Below are 21,045 nucleotides of genomic sequence, written 5' to 3' on the forward strand. Positions count from 1 at the left end.
TCTCAAAGTTGACAGAGGCTACCTCCCATCAGGAGTGAGATGTGCTGGCAATGATACACTTACTCCGTGGATATGAGGCTACTACCTCTGAAGATGTCACCTTGTGAAACAACACTCCCTAAACACCTTATCAGATCACTTGTTTCCATTAATTTTTAAAGACTGTTCTCAATGTACATGGAAGTGCAGAGAGTAAGAGAATCTAATGGCAATAATTTTGTTTGTAGGTTTTTATTAGTGGCCAGATTTTTTAAAATAATACAGATATTACATTTAAAATCAAGGAGATTGTAGCTAATAAAACACGGGTGCGATGGCACTTTCCTTCTTGCCTGACTTCCTGGTTTTTCAGAGTCATATCCTAAAAAGGGCTAGCACATTACTGGTGTCATTAGTAGATCATTATTCCTCTATTAACCTTACGAGTTAGCTATAGCTGAAACTCAGTTTAATCTCCTACATGAACATACATCACGGAAAAAACGATGGGAAGAAATTACAATTAAAAATAGTAGTGAAAAAGACTTGCTCAGAAGTCTGACCATCTCACCTTCTACAGTAACTGGCTCAGGTATAGTTTGTCGTGCTTTGAGCTGAAGTAAAGAAAAACGCAAGGGTTTCTGTTTTTCTTTAGAGAATGCAGAAACAATTCAACCTTAGGTTCACTTATCAGTTCCCACCCTGCGACAGAAATGCACTTAAAATGTGAAACTGTTGAACATTACCAGTCCACCTGATAAATCCACATATAGACCAAAATCAACCTCACTTGCCTGTGTTCCTTTTTTTCCTAAAGTAGTATGTTCGACTTGACTTTGCACAGTAGAGCAGGAGATTCACCGCCAGCTCCCCAGATCTCTAAAATGCTTTCAACCATCAATTCAGACCTGACATAAGTTACAAGCTCTTGAATCTGACTTTCTCAAAAAAAAAAGGATCTTTCACAGGCATAGAAAGGATACTATTTTCCAATAATTTACATTCAGCCTAAGAGATTAGGCCCCTCAGCACTACGCGTATTTTCTAATAACTTCAAGGCAGCGTTCACAGGTTGGAGGTTCTATCACTGATCTTAAAAATAAACAAGTATAAACCACTAGAAGCAATGCCATTACGAGTAATGGATTTTCTTGCTTTATAAGATTTTTCTCCTCATCGGCAGTAGGCACTTCAACACAAAAAGAGAAAACGAGCACAAGAAGGAAGCAATCCAGTAGTCTACCCCCAACTTTTTCCTCTTTGCAGCGTTAGAGCAGTAACGTTCAGTGAAACGAATGCAAAATGAATTCCAACTGACTGCCCTGCGGCAAATCTCAAGTGGTGGGACTGACCCGAGGCTTGCTACCGTGGCTGCCATAGCCCTGGCTGAATGAGCTTTATTTTGACCCTCAAGTTACAAACCTGCCAATGAGTAACAATGAGAGATGCAAAGGAACTTTTTGACATACTGCTCTTGGACACAGACCTACCTAAGAGCTGGGACAAACATAAAAAAACACCCCACCATCACCATGCCAGAACAAAAAAATCCTAAAAGCTGAATGGACTTTCTAAAGGCTCTGTTCACTGCAAGCAGGAAAAAAAAAAAAAAAAAAAAAAAAAAAAAGAAAAAAAAATCAATGGCATTATAAAAATCCACAAAAGACCTCACTTGGATTATAGTGTGGGAGAACAATTCATTAAGATGGAATTGACATTACCTCTAAGGGATTTCTTGCGTTTTCTACTCAAAGCAATTCAATTCAATCTTAACACATGGGTGTGATATTCTGGATTCTGAGTTGACTGATCACAAATAGGATCTCAAGATCTTTTGAGAGAATTAAATGAAAAACAAGAGGGATTTGTCATGAATGCAGCACATACTGTTGATGTGATTTGACCCACTGTTTGGTTACATGGTCTTTGCTGACACCTGTTGGTTTACTTTTTGTTTTTCTTTTTTCCTTTTTAAGAAAAAGCATCTATAATTTCAGAAATCATTTGACAATTATTTGGTTTCAGAAATGGCTTAATTACATAGTCCTTCTTATGAAAATTCTCAATTCTTTTAAAATATGCATACATATACATATATATGTATTAATACTAAGCAGGGGCTTCAATCAAGCACCTTGGGCTAGAAGCAATTAAACATCAGCAGAAAGAATGACCTCTATCCCCAAGCTGAGATAAGAAACAAAAGGATGAAAAGGCTGCAAAACAAAGAAGCAAACTAAAAAAGCCCAAAAGAATAAGAGAGGAGCAAATATAAATGAGGCTTATAAACAGGGTTTAATATTCTAATTCAAGAAGTAAACCTTAGGATTATTATCGCTAAAGCTCATGTTAGAGGCGAGTTATGAAAAGGGATCTGGAAGAAAGAGCAGTAGCAGTTTTGATTATTCCAACTGTTAGTGAAAAAAATGTAGTTTAGGTGGAGAGGTGGTGCTATGCAGTTTTGAAAGGTTAAAAATCCATGCCAAACCCAACTGACATATCAGATTAACATAGTTAAAGCATACCAGCTTTTGTAGTCACAGACAAAAAAGTCACTGATGTGTCAAGCATCTCATTTTGCCACCTTTGATTCCTCAGCAGAAATGACCAGATAAATATTCACAGATGGACTGAAGGCTTAATTTTATGTAAATCCAGAGCAGAATCCAAATTAACACCTTCTTTCCATAGCAAGATGTCTTAACCATTTTGCCACCATGCTCCAGAACAGTAGTGGGTCAAAATAAATTGGATTTACATAAATTGAGCTGAAAAGGGCCATGGCGCTGACCATTGGCAGCATCTCTTTTTTTCTTTTCTTGGCACAAATAGTAGTTGATACGCTCAGGAACATAAACCACATAAAAAATACTTAGTTTCTCGAATAAATAATACCTGTACCTCTGTTTTACTAGTTCAAGTAAACCAAATAGATCGCATCAGGGGTTATTAACTCATCGCATATTAAGTGGCAAACCCGGGACCCACACTTGCTTTGAGTAACTGACAAAAGCCAGCAGTTAACTTCTAAGAGAAATGGACAGCTTGCTTTCTGCTTTTCTAGCCTATGGTTATGACACCTAATACTCTGAAAGAAACTTCCCCTTAAGGAGAGAAAAAACCTGTCCTGAAGGCACTGTCTCTTCTGGGGGTACCAAGCTGAAGGCTAAGGAAACACTTTGGATGTTGATGAACCTTGTTCTCTTCTTTTTCCTTGCGGTTTTCTCAAGAAAAGGTTTCCTTTTTCTATTCCACGTGACTGAGCCCATCTAACCCAGCCTTGTGTTCTGCTGGCAGCCAAACTCAAAGGGGGAACAGAATACAAAAAAATCCAGGTACGGCAAACTTTCCACCAAGAGGTAGGGAGGATTTCTTCATACGTGACAAGTAAACTCCTTTCGCTCTTGTATAAAATACAGCACCATTTAATTTAACAATGAAATAAATTACTATTTAAAATGTCTTCACTAAATCAGATTTAGAAAGGTTCGTTCATGTGGGTTTTCTACTTTATTTTTAAAACAGTTCTACAATGGATGAGAAGCTCAACATGAGCCGGCAATGTGCGCTGGCAGCCCAGAAAGCCAACCGCATCCTGGGCTGCATCAAGAGAAGTGTGGCCAGCAGGTCACGGGAGGTGATTCTGCCCCTCTACTCTGTGCTCGTGAGACCCCACCTGGAGTACTGTATCCAGCTTTGGAGTCCTCAACACAGGAAGGACATGGACCTGTTGGAACGGGTCCAGCGGAGGGCCACGAAGATGATCAGAGGGATGGAGCACCTCCCCTAGGAAGACAGGCTGAGAGAGCTGGGGTTGTTCAGCCTGGAGAAGAGAAGGCTCCGGGGAGACCTCATAGCAGCCTTCCAATATCTGAAGGGAGCTACAGGAGAGCCGGAGAGGGACTCTTTGTCAGGAGATGTAGTGACAGGACAAGGGGTAGTGGTTTTAAATTGGAAGAGGGGAGGTTTAGATGAGATATTAGGAGGAAATTCTTTCCTGTGAGGGTGGTGAGAGCCTGGCCCAGGTTGCCCAGAGAAGCTGTGGCTGCCCCATCCCTGGAGGGGTTCAAGGCCAGGCTGGATGGGGCTTGGAGCAACCTGGTCTGGTGGGAGGTGTCCCTGCCCATGGCAGGGGGGTTGGAACTAGACGATCTTTAAGGTCCCTTCCAACTCTAACCATTCTGTGATTCTACAATGAAGAAATATTCTTGGTAACTGAGGTTTATAAAATAAACTCCATAGCCCATACTACTTGCCTTATAATAAGAGGGCATTATGTAAGGATACTGTAGATGCTCATTAATATTTATGTTGATGATGTCCAAAAAACATGGCAGATTCTTTCTTCCTATGAAATTATGACTGAAAGACCAATGCAGCCAATCGTGCAGCAGCACATGTCCAAAGACAGCACATCGGTGCAGTACTTCCCGTTAAGCTATGTGGGCACAAGTATCAGGAGAAGAGGAGGAAAAAGCTATTAAAAGCTCTGTACACTACAGTTGACTGTGTTTTAACGAATTTTACCTATATTCTTTGGGAAGGAATCACATCCTTCTCAGTCCAACCAAGATACAGTTCAATTACACATAAAATCGCTTAACATGACAGTGATTAAGAAGGATCACAGCAATCCATGATTCTATGCAAATTTCAAATACCAGCTTGTGTCTTCGACCTTCTACTGAATGAAAATACTGTGAGAAGAAATGCCTTTTTTTTTTTTTTTTTGTCAAATGGGACATTTAGCAAGCCGTAATGGAAATTTTGCATTAAAATAGTATAATACCAAGCACATCCCACTAATTAAGCAGGTATTTCTAAAAAGTCTGCAAAGCTATGAAACAGCCTGACTCACAAAATACTGCAAAAAAGCCTGTTCCGATGTCCATTTATAAACCACGTGACCAGGACTGGTTCATGCTCATGTTGGTGTTTGCCAGTTTTCCAGTGGAAGTTTGCCCGACGGAACCCTTTGCTCTTTTGGAGGGGTGAGGGATGCAGAAGAATAGCCATGTTTAATTAGGCTCATGGTTCAATAACAAGTATATCAAGCAGGAAGCAATGACAATTCCTACTGAACAATGAGATGAGAATGTTGTCTGAAAAGGAAACTTAGGACTTCCTAACATCCACTTTCTGTAATTTTTATAGTACACTTTATAGGAACATTAAGCAGGCAGTTTTATCACCTAGATATAGATAAAGAAAATGGACATTAACAACAGTGAGCAGCAGCACACTTGTGTGCAATTTATAATTATACCACAGTTGCTAGCCTGGAGAGCTCTGTGCAGAGTTCTGTGCTTGGTGAATGGGTATTATAAAACAGAAAGACACATGAAAGACATTTTAAATTCATCATATATCGGATAAAGTGAACACAACAGTCAAGAGAATAAAATGAAAAGGTGCGATTAGGAATCAGACAGATTTTTGCCTAAAAGCAACTTGCTCTATGACAAGAGAATTTGGTACAATTATTTCTATGCTGCGAGAACAGCGCAGACAATCTGCATTGAGGATGACTTGCCCTCCATCAAACACAAAACCACTCTGTACAACGTGCAGTGCTGTGACCACACACTGACCGAGTGTCTTCATCACCACTGCTATTGTCCACCAATAATCAGACTATCACAGGATGGTCTGGGTTAGAAGGGACCTTCAAGCCCCCCCAGTGCCACCCCCTGCCCTGGGCAGGGACACCTCCCACCACACCAGGTTGCTCCAAGCCCCCTCCAACCTGGCCTTGAACCCCTCCAGGGATGGGGCAGCCACAGCTTCTCTGGGCAACCTGGGCCAGGCTCTCACCACCCTCACAGCAAAGAAGTTCTTCCCCAGATCTCATCTCCATCTCCCCTCTTTCAGTGTCAAACCCTTCCCCCTCTTCCTAGGGCTCCCCTCCCTGATCCAGAGTCCCTCCCCAGCTTTCCTGGAGCCCCTTGAGGGACTGGAAGGGGCTCCAAGGTCTCCCCGGACCCTTCTCTTCTCCAGGCTGAACCCCCCCAACTCTCTCAGCCTGTCCTCCCAGCAGAGGGGCTCCAGCCCTCCCAGCATCTCCGTGGCCTCCTCTGGCCCCGCTCCAGCAGGTCCATGTCCTTCTGATGTTGGTGGCCCCAGAGCTGGAGGCAGCACTGGGGGGTTCTCCCCAGAGCGGAGCAGAGGGGCAGAATCCCCCCCCTTGCCCTGCTGGCCACGCTGCTGGGGATGCAGCCCAGGGTGGGGGTGGCTTTCTGGGCTGTGAGCTCAGATTGCTGGCTCATCTGGCCAGTGGGCACAGCAATGGGCGCTTCCCCTTGTTCTGCTCAAGGTCTCGTCCAGTCAGAAAAGACAGGAGGAGACTAGCAAGTCACCGCAGAGTTGTCAGAAAGCAGGCTGGCAAGTGACGAGTCGCCCCATCACCATCTACAGTTTGCCTATAACCTTGCTCTCCGTGCTTCTCCTTCTCCACTTCTCTCTTTTACAAACCCAAGACCCATTTGTGAACCCGGGACCAACTTTTGGCCAGTGTTCACAAGGTGGCTCTGATCTGGTTAAGCACCTGGGCACTTCATCACACACAAGAGCAGGTCCTGCTGCGTTTGTGACCCAGGCTTGGGAAGCTGCTCTTCCAGGAGAAGTGGAGCCTGCAGAGGACAAACAGCTACTGCAGAGGCAACAGGAGCTCCCGGCAGGACCCACAGCCATCCACGGGCAGCAGACAGCAACCTACAGCTTGCCATGAGAATCCCATTTTTGTCCCCTAATTGATGGCAGAGACCAAGCCTTTTCTTGAGTTAATGAAATGGAAGCTTTGGGTCTTTTTTTAAACAGCAAAATGCCTCCACTGATACTGGAAACAATTACTGCTGCTCCTTTTGATAGTCAGCCAAATAATCTGTTTTTGGCTGGGTTGAGGGGAAATGAATATTGCGGCTTCTCCTGCTATTTGTGCTGCTGGCTAATGTGCCTTATTTTCCCAACATAATATTCCTGAAATTATGAGTTGTAATGAAGGATCAAGAACATATGCATTCCTGAATATTGGAATTCAGCCCAAAAATTACGTTACTACAATCTAAGTTAGGAGCCTTTCTGTTACTGAATGTAGCCTGTCCGAAAATATCTTTATGAAATGGTACTAAAAATGTGGATCAACCTTCACTTCCCACTTGTATTCACCTTATGCTTTACTTAATTTCTGTTCACTTTATCCGTATTATCTCTAGGGTTACAGGCTATTTTTATGTCAAAAATTATTAGTAGGTCATTTAATACTGCAGCCAAATCAATTCTGCTTTCTAATGTATGTGACAATATCCCCAATTGGTTTCCTGGGGAAGTGGAAAGGTAAGCCTGAGAAACTTAAAAACACGGGAACATAGCGAGCATGTCACCAAATATTCTAACTTTCTCAAAGACAGTGGAAGAAAAGATATTTTTAAATTCTTAGGCAGACTGTGAACTGAAATCAGATTTGTCTTGCAGAAAGATCAACGAACCCCATCTTACAGATTTTCTTTGGAATTATCCAATCACACTGTATCTGTATAAAGAAAAACTTCTTCCAGAAGGAAATATTAATGATACATTTTATTCCTTTGCAACTTTAGCTTACCGATGTAGAACTGATCAAACCTGAAGCCATACACTAGCAACTCAATATGCACCTTGATCATTTCCACAAGTTGATTTCAATGTATCTGCTGTGAAAATTATTTGAATTTTATCTACCTACAACCATACGCATCTGGAAATATTTTTGCATACTAGACATCACCGTGACCAACAGCACTGAATTATGTTGACATCTGCAAGAACTGATCCCACCTCTCACTTCATGATTAATCCTTACGTGGTCCCTAGCAAAGCAGCATCCAATGCTCTCTGACATCCCTGAAATGCTTAAGAGAGAAGAGGTATGACGCTGTAAAACAAATATTAGACTGCAAACCAGGAAAAACGAGAGCTCACATTGTCAAACAGGGTGTTTCCTTTTCTATTATAAATTGATCTCAAAGCACACGCTCTCTTAAAGTCCACTCTTGCCAAACACCACAGAGTTGGGCAGGGGTATATCGCTTTTTCAAGTGCATCATGACACAGGTCTTGAGAAATCGCTTGGTGGAAGGCAATATGCACTTCAAAACCAAAACCTTGAACAACGGAGGGATTTGGGAGAAGGTTGCAGGATCCACACTAACTGCAGCACTTGACCCAAGTGTAGCTTTGATACGGCAAGCAACTGTTCTCTCTTCTTTGAGTCTATGTCACAATCCGACTGTAACTGTCTGACATCCAACACCCTTCCTGAATAACTGGCCAAACAGTTGCCCAAGAATTGTGGTGCTCCTTCCAACGTCTTCACACTGTACTTAACAAAACTTCCATGAATCATTACATAGGACCAGCTTACAAAACTTGTAAAGCAGCACATTTTCGCCCTTAGAAGTTGGCTTCACAGCCTTTATCAGCCAAGCCCCATCTACCATGGTCACTTCTCACACCTCACAGGCTGCAAGTTTCATCTAGGGTCTCTTTTCTGCCAGGAAGCTCCACCATCGGAGCATGCCCAGAGAAGCTGTGGCTGCCCCATCCCTGAAGGGGTTCAAGGCCAGGTTGGAGGGGGCTTGGAGCAACCTGGTCCGGTGGGAGGTGTCCCTGCCCAGGGCAGGGGGTGGAACTGGGTGGGCTTTAAGGTCCCTTCCAACCCAAACCATTCGCTGATTCTATGCAGACAGATCTCCGCAGCAACCATTCACAGTTAGGCTGTTCCTGCTTAAAGGTCATCTGCATTTTTTTAATTGATAAGCCTGGCTGAATTTTGGAGCTGCCCATGTTTTGAGCAGGGGAGTTGACTGCAGAATCCCCAGAGGTGCAATCAAAATTATTCTAGGATCCTAAGGTAATAATCAGTACCACCAGTAAACATCGCCAAGGTATCAATACCACCTTGTGCTGGCTTTGTCTGGGGTAGCGTTAATATTCTTCACAGCAGCTTGTACGGAGCCATGTTTTGGATCTGTGCTGAAAACAGTGTGGATAACACAGAGATGGTTTCGCTACTGCTAAGCAGTGGCCACACAACACCAAGGCGTCTTCTGCTCCTCATCCAGCTCCACCAGTGATGGGCTAGGGGACACAAAGGATTGGGAGGGGACACAGCCAGGACAGCTGACCCCAACTGACCACGGGGATATTCCACACCATACAGAGTCATGCTCAGCAACTAAAAATGGGAGAAGAAGGAGGAAGGGGGGACATTTGGAGTTATCTTCCAATAAGACATCTGTCTTCCCAAGTCACTGTTAAGTGTGATGGAGCCCTGCCTTCCTGGAGATGGCTGAACACCTGCCTGCAGGTAAAAAAGGCATAAAAGACTTAAATTTACTTGTCCTGAACTCTAGAATGCATAATTTTTTACTTCTTGGAGGGAGTCTGCCTCCCCTCTTAAGGTGAACTTGGGTCTGGAACTCGATGACCTTTAAGGTCCCTTCCAACCTGAACCACTCTATGATTCTATGAACCAAGTAAGTTTCTCCATTGTCACAAAGATCTCTCTCATGAGACACATCAAGAAGTAAGTGGATAAAAAAAGACATGTCTCCTTTTCACATTTATGGGTAAATTCTTGTAGTCCTTTGCTGGAAAAGTCTGTTGTGCCCACATGGATGTCTGGAACAGAAAAATATGGTCCTCAGCCATTACTACAACAGTGCATGCCAGCATGAGCTTCACAAGTACAAGTGTGTATGGATCACAATGATTTCACTGGCTGCTGTAATCCTCAGCTTACCATCAGACATCATGACAAACCACCATAATATGGGAAAAAGATTCACGAGTTCTATTACATTTTGGCCATTTATTTGAACTGTATTCTGGCCATTCGCTTTTACACGTGTTGACTTTAAGAGTAGTTGCTTTCACAGAAATGGCATCGGATGTAGACACACTGAAGGAGCTCAGTTTGCATCTCTCGAGCGCTGGATGTGCTGGGTACACTATCTTCCAGTGAAAAGTCAGACTCCTGTGAAAACCATAGCCTTTCTGAAAAAAAAAAAAAAAAAAAAAAAAAGCCTGATCTCTCCCTCAGTGAAAGATCCATGAAGTTTTAAACTGAAGAAAAACCACAAAGAGTTTGTGCAACCACCAGCATCTGTGTCCTGACATCTTTGACACTTCATTCTGCCTCAACAAAAACAATTCCTGTCCCCGGGTTTCATCGTTTCTATTTTGCTGACAGTTATTTTAGCATTATTCCCCACCTCCACTGCTACCCGCAGTTTCATACAGGTTTTTAACTAGCACACAGAACATTTGTTTTAAAATTTAAAAGTTAAAAGCCTCCTTAAGTCAGCAGTAACAGAAATATTCTCTTCAAAAAGTTGATGCGCATTTCCACAGTATCAAGTAAAGCAAGATTAAAGAGTTGTTTTAACAAAAATGATAAAAAACAAACATATTTTTGAAAAGCTGGGATTGACTGTAACAATCAATTTTGATACATTTAACGGCATAGAGGAAACAGAGTATCAACCCCCTGATAATCAGGTAGTAAGAATGCTTAGCACTTTCATTTAACAATTTCTTCTGGCTACCTGTCCTAAATATTTTTCTTTGGCTTGAACCATCTGCCTTCCTACAATCTTCATTAACAATGAGTAAATTTATATCATTACCTTCAGATGGAGCAACCAACTACAGTAACACCCCCTCTGTGCCTGTTGTACCAACAGTATACGAAAATTAAATGCTTAACCTCCATTTTTCATTTAAGTTCGTATTTTTTGCGTTTTTCTAACCAACTGCATGGAATCAAAAGTAAACACAACACCCAAAAAGGTGTCTCACCTAGAACTACAGCTTACAGTGAACAAACACAAACACCCTCTTTTCTTACATTTAGCTTTCCCCGCTCTTGCTTAAACATCAGCTTCAAGGTCTATTGCACCAAAATTCTTATCAGCACATGATAAAAGTATTTGTCGAATGCACGGAAATTAATTGTGTCTAAACCCAAGTTCAGGTTATAAAACTTAACAAAACCACTTTCAAATAAATTTTATATTTTTATTTGTAATTTTATGTGAAACTCTCATTTGCATTATGACTGGAATGGATAGATGTCAGGTTTTATCTTTAAAAAACACTTAGAATAGAGCCGTATATACTGGAAGTGAGGACAGAAGCTGAATTCCTGAAACTAGACATTAAAAACAACGTATAAAAAATTAATTTCAGAATTTTAACCACCATGAGTTTTATGCTATTATTCCTTTTGATAAGCTTACTTAGTTTTTAGATACTTCTTCTCATCCTGTGTGATGGGGTGTCAGGTCTACAGTGAAATAACAGAAAGTTGGCATAACATCTACGCAATTTACACTGCTGGAAAACATACACACCCCGCCCCCAGTTAATTCCCTGGAAAGAGAAAAATTCTTTGGTTTTCTCTCAAAGATCTTTCATGTCTTATAACCAACAGCATTCTCAGGGTATCACTCAAGAGAGGAACTGGAGGATTTGGCAGATATAATGGAAAGAGTTAAAAGGTGCAACTACCCAAAAAAGCACAAGAGGCAAATCTGGAAACCCTGAATGCGAGAAGAAATTGACAGTATCTTGGAGGAGCACGAAGCTTTCTTGAATCGTTACAGACAGGACAGCGTATGAGTTAAGATAAATAACTGTGTATTAACTGCATATAACGGTATCAAGCCTCTCAAGATCCTAAGTAACAAACCTATTGAACTGATATACCTTATTAGCCACAACTGCATTGAACAGCTTCAGACACGCTAACTGGGTGTTTCTGCTGCAGCCATCAACAAAGGATAACAGATACCAAAATTCAGTTGCGATTGAGTTAATGAATTGAGCAGCTGGAGCATCTTAAAAGTAATTTTAGGTTGTTTGCACATACAGAAATACAACGCTCTATTGATTTATAATTGAATTTTTTTCCTTTCAAATTTTTCCTATTAAAGACTGACACAGCTGATACAGCTTTATTAAAAAATACCACTATTCTGCTCAATGTTAATAAAAATATTCCCAGAAATCTGAAAGATATAGGTTTCTTGTTGAAAACACATATAGTGTTAAAATGTTTATCTTGGAAAATCTGAAAATCCTGTGAAAGAGAACTAACTCTTCCAGAGTTCTGCAACTGAGGTAAAATAAACATATTTTAAAAGAGCTGCTCGATGAAGGCAGTAATCTACATATCTCTGGTTTTCAAAAAACTTCTGCTGAAACAGTAGGAAAATACTTTGCCTTTCACAGAAACTTTTAATATCACTGATGGAAACAAGAACTGAACATTCATAAGACAAAGGTGAACCAACTCGTTTCATCACATACACCGATTTGTATTCTGCCTAAGTACTATTTAATCTTTTTCTCTAGTCACCTAGTTGGAAAACCCCCTTTTTTTTCACCACTCCTTTAACAAAAAATAAACAAACTATATCCCATTTTACTTCCTTGCTACAAACTCTGCTGATTTTGGAGTTCACTACTCTATTCATTAAGTTGGAATGATTAATAACACCAATGATAAATCAGTTTTATTCTGCTGTTCAATAAATCTTGTTTTTTTCCTAACAAGAAAAAGGAGAAAGAAAGGAATGGATACATTTAGATAAAAGGTAGATTAGCTGTACTTTTAATTTCAGCTACATGAAAATGGTTGGTACAAAAGTTTATTAAGAACTGAGAGTCTAAACTTTTGCATATAAACCCAGGATGGCAAGAATGGTTCTAATTGAACTAAAGCTGCTGAAGGTTTTATTTTTAAAAAGCTCATGATTAACTCATTGAAACACTCCCCCTACTCCAATTTTTGTCTTCTTTTTAACAATTAGTACCATTCTTTGAATTGCAGCAACTTGCAAGTGCTTTATAAACAACCATCTGCCTTATTGTATCTTCTCTGCTTTTCACTGTTTATCAATTTAAAAATGTAAAACACATTTATCAACACATTTATCAACAATGTAACAAATTCCCATCTGGGTTTATGAGATGCTCATCATTTCTTTCAAGAATCATGCTAACAATAATTATGAAACTATCTCTGAACCTTTCGAGTACTGTCATGTTACTGCGACGAACCAACCTACTGCCAATTGCTGCCTACAAACGAGAAGAGTTCACTGAAGCACATCTGACATAATCATTCCAGCAAAAAGTCTTCACAAACAGCAGATTTTCAAAGCAGATTTAGCATATGCAAATGAATATACTGCATGCGGCAAAGATTCATATTTAAATTTAAATTTCCTTAGGTACCATTAAGTAGTCCTCGATCCTTGCTGTCTGTCCGCCTCACCTCACTCACCAACAAGAAACACCAAAGATAAAGAGATGGTTAAAAGCTGAAATCTTTCTAAAATTCTGAAGACTGTACACATACATCATTTCAATTTTTTTTTTTTGTGCTTCCCCTACTGGCATTTTCTTTCTGTTATCAAAGGCATTGGTTCAAAAACGAGTGAAGTAAAAGGACTGGAACCTTACAGAAATGTATTGTTTATGTCCTAGGAAATACTACTGGAGAAAAACTCAATATCTTGCCCCTTTTTTAGGCGCTTTATCTAGTTTGCTTAAAGTCGTCTGCATCATGTTTCTGTTTCACAATTAACTATCACAAACTGAAAATCATCAAGTTAGTATGAAAAAAACCTGTAACCTGTAATGGATTCCTAAAGAACTGGATTTATAATTGACCTCGGTGCCCAAAAAGGTCATTTAAGCTCTTCCTCCAGCTGGTAAATTCAAAAGTCTCTATTCCATGTGGATTCTTCTGTCTAATAAGAAATGAGATCACACTTTAATTTATTTTAAAGATCTCGCCCAATCTCTCTCTTCTGCTCAGTATTATTTTTCTGCACTATTTTTGTCCAAATAGTACAACTCTAAATACTTTTGCGACGTTTACTCCACTGTAAAATTCTGCTAAAGCAAAAACCCTCTGCGACATTCATTAGCAGATAGGGCAGGACATGCACAGAAAAAGTACTATCAAACCGATTCCAAAGGAAGCGATTACAACCCAAATTAGGATGTTACCAGTTTCAAAAAGAAGGATGGGGGAAATATTTCAATTAGATGCTTTCACTCCACCTTTCAAACGGGACGTAAAGTTAGGAAGAGCCTGTTAGGTTCTCAGTGAGGATTTTTACTGTCCCCATGAAAGTTTACCCTTCCTCGACTGTAATACAAGACACTGAAAAAATTCCGTTCACGTTTGCTCAGCAGACACCTGTTAAGAATTTGGCATCTCCTCTCTTTGAACAGAACAACCTCTTCAACAGCCCTACCCGAGCAAGCATCCCATGAAAGAAAATGACCGTGAACCCCCCTATATATTACATCACTACCGATTTATTTTGCCCTCTCAGTAAGACAATTTTTTCCAACCACTAAATAACTAACAGTGAAGACGTAATAATAGGTCAAGGTACACAAACACAATTTTGTTTAATCCACGTCGTGCAGCATGTAATTTGTTCCATTAAAGTCTCACTAGCCAGAGAAAATCTGGAATGTTTAATGATAAACGGTCTGTGCAAGGAAACTGAAACTAGAGTGTAAGGATTTCTACTAATCATCTGCAAATTTTATTTGGAACTTGATCCTGCAGCCCTTATTCACAAGATCAGACCTATTGAGTTTATTCACATGAGCTTCGGCTGCAAGATTGGACCTTAAGTACTATCAGGTGCACGTGCAGCCTATCATCAGATTTTGGGTTATTCATGTAAGAAGCTACCCTTTCAAATGCAGACTACTTAATGCTTCCTTCTTCATTAACTTACATGTCCTCTTCTGCTGCTCTATGCTTTCATTTGTGCTATGTAAATAGCTTCTTTCTCTCAGTCATCCAAACAAATAATGCTCTTTGCAACCAAGGAGGAAATTAGTAGCAGGTGAACGCTTATTTTTTAAATTATGTTGAGACCAAGCTGTTCTTTAACTTAAAGGAGATCTGGGAAAAAAAAAGAATTCCCATTTTACTACTTAGTGATCTTAATTATGGGTTGTCATTGTCATAATTCTACATACTTTTTTTTTCCCACACACAAATATTAACCTTCATGGTTAATCTACTTTATGATGAGCTGGACCCGACATTGTGCACATACTTTAAAGCAGTTTATTTAGTGGGACAAGACTTCTCTGATGATGTAAAATTAACTGTATCTTATCACACACGAAACACGCAAGGAATTTCTGACCTATGTGTTCTACTTCTCTGCTTTCCTTATCTCTTCTACATAAATATAAGGTATTTTCTTGTGCTGTGGTGTGGTAACTGTAAAAAATAACCACAATACTTCTGCCACCTGTTAAGAGGTCAGACAGACTGCAATTACAAGAGACAGCACACACTCGTCCTCAAAGAGGACCACTCCAGAGGCATTTATATCACAGCCCACATTATATTCTATGTATTTGCAAATCCTATTGGACTTATATAGAGACAGGGGTAGCCAAGCAAACTGTCTGTACAGGTAAAAGTCTCTTCATTAGTGATGGCACTCGAAGAACTATCTGCAAATATTAAACGGCCTCCAAATAATCACCAAATTATCATTACCCAGTTCTAGAGATCTAAGAGACATGCAGAGGGACGGGCAGTACTGCCTGCTGATACCAGGCATACTCTGGTTACTCCAAGACTATGGAAAGAGAATGTCAACATCATCTTTTTCATAGAAATCTCATTATCAACACATGTATGCCTGGCAAAATGCAAGGTAAAATTCCAGCAACAGATTTTAGTAGTATTTTTTTATAATTCCAGCTCATTTCAATGTCACGATGAAGCAGGGGCTGAAGCTGACTGTTGGCAGTTTCCATAGCTGTAGTATCAATTGAAAGTGCGGAACAAACAATAAACACAGATAACTACTTAAAACGCAAGGAGATATACCTCATGTGAGTCTAATCTGGAGTTTAACCCAGAATCCAACTTTCCATAACTCCTGGCCAGAAAAAACATTTAAATAATTCAACCTTGAACTGGAAGGGCATGTCTGCAACAACTGAACTGTTGTCACAAAATTGTTCTCAATCATACTTCAAACTTGCCACATGGATTAACCGGCAGTTAGAAGCAGCTGCAACACCATGTTCTGTGCACTTCTGTTGCCATTTTAATTTTTAAAAAGCAAATGGAGAGGCTCTCCACAAAATTCAATGCCGCAGTAGCAATGACTGAACCAGAATCACAAAATTATGAACAGTTCACTAAATTGTCTATTAGGAGCACATATCAAGAGGCTGCAGAACAAATTGTGTGCCTGAAATAACAGATCAATGAATGAAGAATAAAGAGATGTAAGAAGTGGGGACGTTGACGAACCATTGTAATTTCTGAAGAATCAATTTCCATACAGCCAGAGTAAAGGCAGAACATCACAGTGAGTGTTTTCATGACTTTTAACAGCAAAAAATCATGGATTACCAAATGGAAATTTACTCATGCTCCAAGAAAGAGAGAATGATGCTGTAACATAAGGCCAGGAAGTACACCCACTTCTTAAAATTAGTGAAACGCAATAAAAACAGCCCACAATATATATGTACAGTAAAAAAAACAAGTTGCCTTGGGCAGGATGAATATATCATTTAAAAATTAGAAAAACAGTGGACAATGAGCTAATGATGGAAACACTGAATATATACAACACTTTTGTCCGATGATACAAGTCCAGCTGCTTTATCACCTCACTGTATGTCCAGCTACGTAAACGTTCAGCCACAAATACATATTAGAGAACTCTAAAGCGAAAGGATGATGATTCAAATAAAGGCCTAAAGCCAGGTTTCACTACACTGCCTTATGAACGATAGGAGCTGCTGCTGACATTTATAAATTTATGGCTTGTTGGAAGAGCTGTGTAGTATCAAGCACCTAGCAGACAACAGACTGAAGCACAGATGAGTTTCTTCTTTCTCTAAAAATGCAAAACAAATAAAAAAATTAGAACAATTCACCCTATCAGATTCCCGACCTCTAACCTTCCTTCCCTTTTACCTACCAATATGAACCAAGTGCATTGCCATAGACGACCCAAACCTGAACACGGAGAAGGACTATAACTAAAGCGAAACACACAGGACAAATCACAGATTTAAGGCACCTGCTCCATGAACACACCCCACCTCCGGGTTAACCAAAAATCACAGAGAGTCATTCATACTCCTACGGGTTGAAGCTGTGGGACTCACTATTCAGATGCACAGAATGAGGAATTTGATGACATTGCCAAACATGTAGAAGAAGGTGTGGTGGCACAGGAACCCACATGGAGACAGACTAATCTTTACAGTTGTGTCTCATCTAACTAATTTAATAGGGATATTTGAACACAGGCACACACAAAGGTCTGCACACACAGACCATGGAATAGGTGCCAATCTCTTTCCAGCTGGAAATGCGTACCAAGTAACTTAGACAATGCAACAGATTGGGCAATAGCACATTCCCTAGTTTGGAAAAACATACATTTGAGGTGAAAGGATGTGATAAGCAGCAGCAGAAGCCCCCATCACCTCCTCCCCTGCCACAGTTCTTGCAGGAACAAGGAGGAGGAGGTGGTAAAAAGCAAGGTTCTTCAATCCCCGGTGACAAGCTGTGGCAGGACAAAGCAGCTCCAGCTTATCCAGCACAGAGACCAGGCTGTCTCCAGAAAGAAACGGACGGGCTGAGGTGGCCACAGAGCACCAGACCACCTCTCAGCAGAGGCCTGGCAGGGTCAGCAGCAGCTTTTCATCACAGTCTCACAAGCAGAAAGGCTGTCTCCATCACACAGCCTCTTCCGGAGGCATGGCAAGGAACTGGTAGACAGGCTAACACATGTCCAGCACAGGAAGGACATGGACCTGTTGGAGTGGGTCCAGAGGAGGCCACGGAGATGCTGGGAGGGCTGGAGCCCCTCTGCTGTGAGGACAGGCTGAGAGAGTTGGGGGGCTTCAGCCTGGAGAAGAGAAGGCTCCGGGGAGACCTTGGAGCCCCTTCCAGTCCCTCAAGGGGCTCCAGGAAAGCTGGGGAGGGACTCTGGATCAGGGAGAGGAGCCATAGGAGGAGGGGGAAGGGTTTGACACTGAAAGAGGGGAGATGGAGATGAGATGTGGGGAAGAACTTCTTTGCTGTGAGGGTGGTGAGAGCCTGGCCCAGGTTGCCCCGAGAAGCTGTGGCTGCCCCATCCCTGGAGGGGTTCAAGGCCAGGTTGGAGGGGGCTTGGAGCAACGTGGTCTGGTGGGAGGTGTCCCTGCCCAGGGCAGGGGGTGGCACTGGGGGGGGGCTTCAAGGTGCCTTCCAACCTGAACCATTCTATGGTTCTATGTTATCTGTCATGCTAAAGTCACAGCACTCTGGCCTGCAGCAGCTCTTTTCATTTTTCTGGAATGAAGAAGTAAAACCTGCATCACTGAAAATCCACTCTGGTTTACCTAGGAATCGAGTTCATTTGAGTAATTATTCTCAAAGAACATAAAATCTTTGTAACGGAATAGAGTTATGTGTTTTTAAATGGAGGTTTGTACGTGTGAAAATACAGCCCTGTGGTGTTACACTGCAGACGTGAATCTCCCTTTCTTTCCTCTCCTGGTGTACGTGTCTCCACTGGACCTCTTACTTCCACTTCTGTCTGCCCCACAGTATCCAAACCAACACTAGTGTGAATTCTTAGACCATACCTCATTCAGTTGCACCCATTAAGGACAGATGGAATGTTATTCCCATTAATCAAGACAGGCAGAGACATTTGCCACGCACTCATGTCTTGAGCCTGCACGCTCAGTGCCCACTCCCAGAGCCCATCCCGCTATACCTAGAAAAGGCCACGCAATTAGGTATTTCTTCAGCTTAAACAAACGCGCTCTTGGCAGCACAAGAAACTATATGAAACCATTTGGTGACAAATTTAAGTATATGCTTGTTTACCCATCCAAGGAACTCAATCAAGATGCTTTACACTATCTACTTTGCAACAGTGTAGGAACGGCTGTCATTTCAGACATTTTAGTTTTCTTTTTACTCTTTAGTACACAAGCATACCAGCTCGGGGGGGACACAGCCAGGACAGCTGACCCCAACTGACCAAAGGGATATTCCATGCCATGCAGTGTCATGCTCAGCAATAAAAACTGGTGGAAAGGAGGATGAAGGGGGGACATTCAGAGTTATCTTCCAATATCTTTCCACGTCCCCTTTATGCACGAAGCAGGCCCGCTTTCCTGGAGACAGCTAAACACCCGCCTGCTCATGGAAAGCAGTGAATTAATTCCTTATATTGCTTTGCTTGCGTGCACGGCTTTTGCTTTACCTGCTAAACTCTATCTCAGCCCAGGAATTGTCTCATTTTTACCCTCCTGATTCTCTCTCCCATCCCATGGCGAGGGAGCGAGCAGCTGAGGGGGGCCAAAGTGCCTGCTGGGGTTAAACCAGGACAAACAGAAAGTTCAAAAGGCAAAATGTCTAAACATGCAGAGTCAAACACATCTCTGAGTGGTATGAATTAACGCAACAGAAAGAGTAAGTGGGGAATAAATGTGTTTAATCCCTACTAAAACAATAACACTAATGAAAGCAGACAAGCCACGAGGTCAGATGCACCCACTAAGCTCAGATGCTTTTCTTCAAGTCAGTGCTCTGACTCCGAAAGCACTACAATAAGCACACCACTGAAATTAAAGTCATTTTCACGTAGAAAAGGAGCCATGGTCAGTCACTTCTACACCTACTACATCCACAATATTCCTACAAAAAGCCTGGGAAGTACCAGTATCAAAGAAAGCAAATACCTAATACACCATCAAATATTTAGTCAATTAATCATGAGATCTCTACTGAATCAATCTGGCGGCTCCTGGTATCTCCTGGTAACATGAGACAGCCAGCCAATGTATTTATCTTCAGCTAGAAAGTAAAATGCCAAAGCTTTATTACCCAGTGCTTCACTTTGAGGAGAAGAAAGTTAAAGGAAATACTGCACTATGTAATACGCTCTGATTTGTGTAATCTAGATGATAATCTATTTTGAAGACATGCTTAAGTCAAATTATAGTTTAAATCGCACCTTAAGCTGTACAGCAAGTAATGGAAATTACTGTTAGAGTATTAACACACAACAAATCCTGAAATACCTTTTGTTATATGACTGTATGAATCATTATTAGCATACATAAAAGTATCACTTCTGCAGAGAAACACAACAAAAACCACAGCACACCAATGCTTACACGCCTGCATACAATGCACACAACTTATATACCTCTCCAAGTGCTTCATAGCGCTTTTGGTTCCATCTATGCAAATCTTCACGATAATTAAAAACAAATGGCTCCCCAGTTTTTATGTGTCTTAACTGCCCTTCTGCAAAAGAAACAAAACAATTACGTTTTAATATACTTCTTCATTAAAAGTAAGAAACATTTAATTGCTGAAAATTTTAAAAGAAACCTACATCTAAAAATTGAGTTCCCTATTATGAATTCCCTCTCATTTTTGAAGGAAAACAATTGTAGCATAACAACAAAATGCATTCCCCTCGAATGCCAGATAAAGCTAAACACAAGTGATGACAGTGAAATTACACGCAGATTATCAAATGCCAAACTGCTTTGCAGGAAATGTTTGTGTCTCAACTGCTTATGGATTAGCAGTGAAACGTAAACATTAGCAGTTAATATTTGATCTGCAGTGTCAATTAGGTGATCAAATTGTAGCTACAAATCCCCTACTTCAAAAACCAACTGCATTTAGGAAGAAATGTGAGAAGAAAATGGGCTGGAGGCTGGAAGGAAAGGAAACATTTATTTTCAAGATTAACAACATTCTAAATTAATCTGAAAAAACCCATGTCCACAGTTAAAGGTAAATATCTTAACCCCTAGGCACAGTGCAATCAAGAAAGAGCTCTGAGATTCAGGGAACACTGAGATTATAACAGCTGAATAAAGCAGAATGCTTGATCAGAGCAAAATCACGCACTATTCTTAGATTCCAGTGTAACTTTCTGCATTTTGCCTTGTTTACAGCAAAAGTTACGCAGCATACCCAACCAC

General features: G+C 41.0%; 1 protein-coding gene across 3 annotated transcripts in view; it reads right to left on the reverse strand.

Annotated features, from left to right (window-relative positions):
• ARB2A (ARB2 cotranscriptional regulator A) overlaps window positions 1-21,045 on the reverse strand; it is a 282,938-nt gene that overhangs the window by 234,119 nt on the left and 27,774 nt on the right. For all 3 annotated transcript variants that reach the window (XM_074166154.1, XM_074166153.1, XM_074166155.1), the window contains one exon: window positions 20,253-20,353. In XM_074166154.1, coding sequence (XP_074022255.1) covers window positions 20,253-20,353 — 101 coding nt within the window. The remainder of the gene's footprint in view (window positions 1-20,252; window positions 20,354-21,045) is intronic.

The sequence above is a fragment of the Numenius arquata genome, chromosome Z (genome assembly GCF_964106895.1).
Source record: "Numenius arquata chromosome Z, bNumArq3.hap1.1, whole genome shotgun sequence".
Taxonomy (NCBI): domain Eukaryota; kingdom Metazoa; phylum Chordata; class Aves; order Charadriiformes; family Scolopacidae; genus Numenius; species Numenius arquata.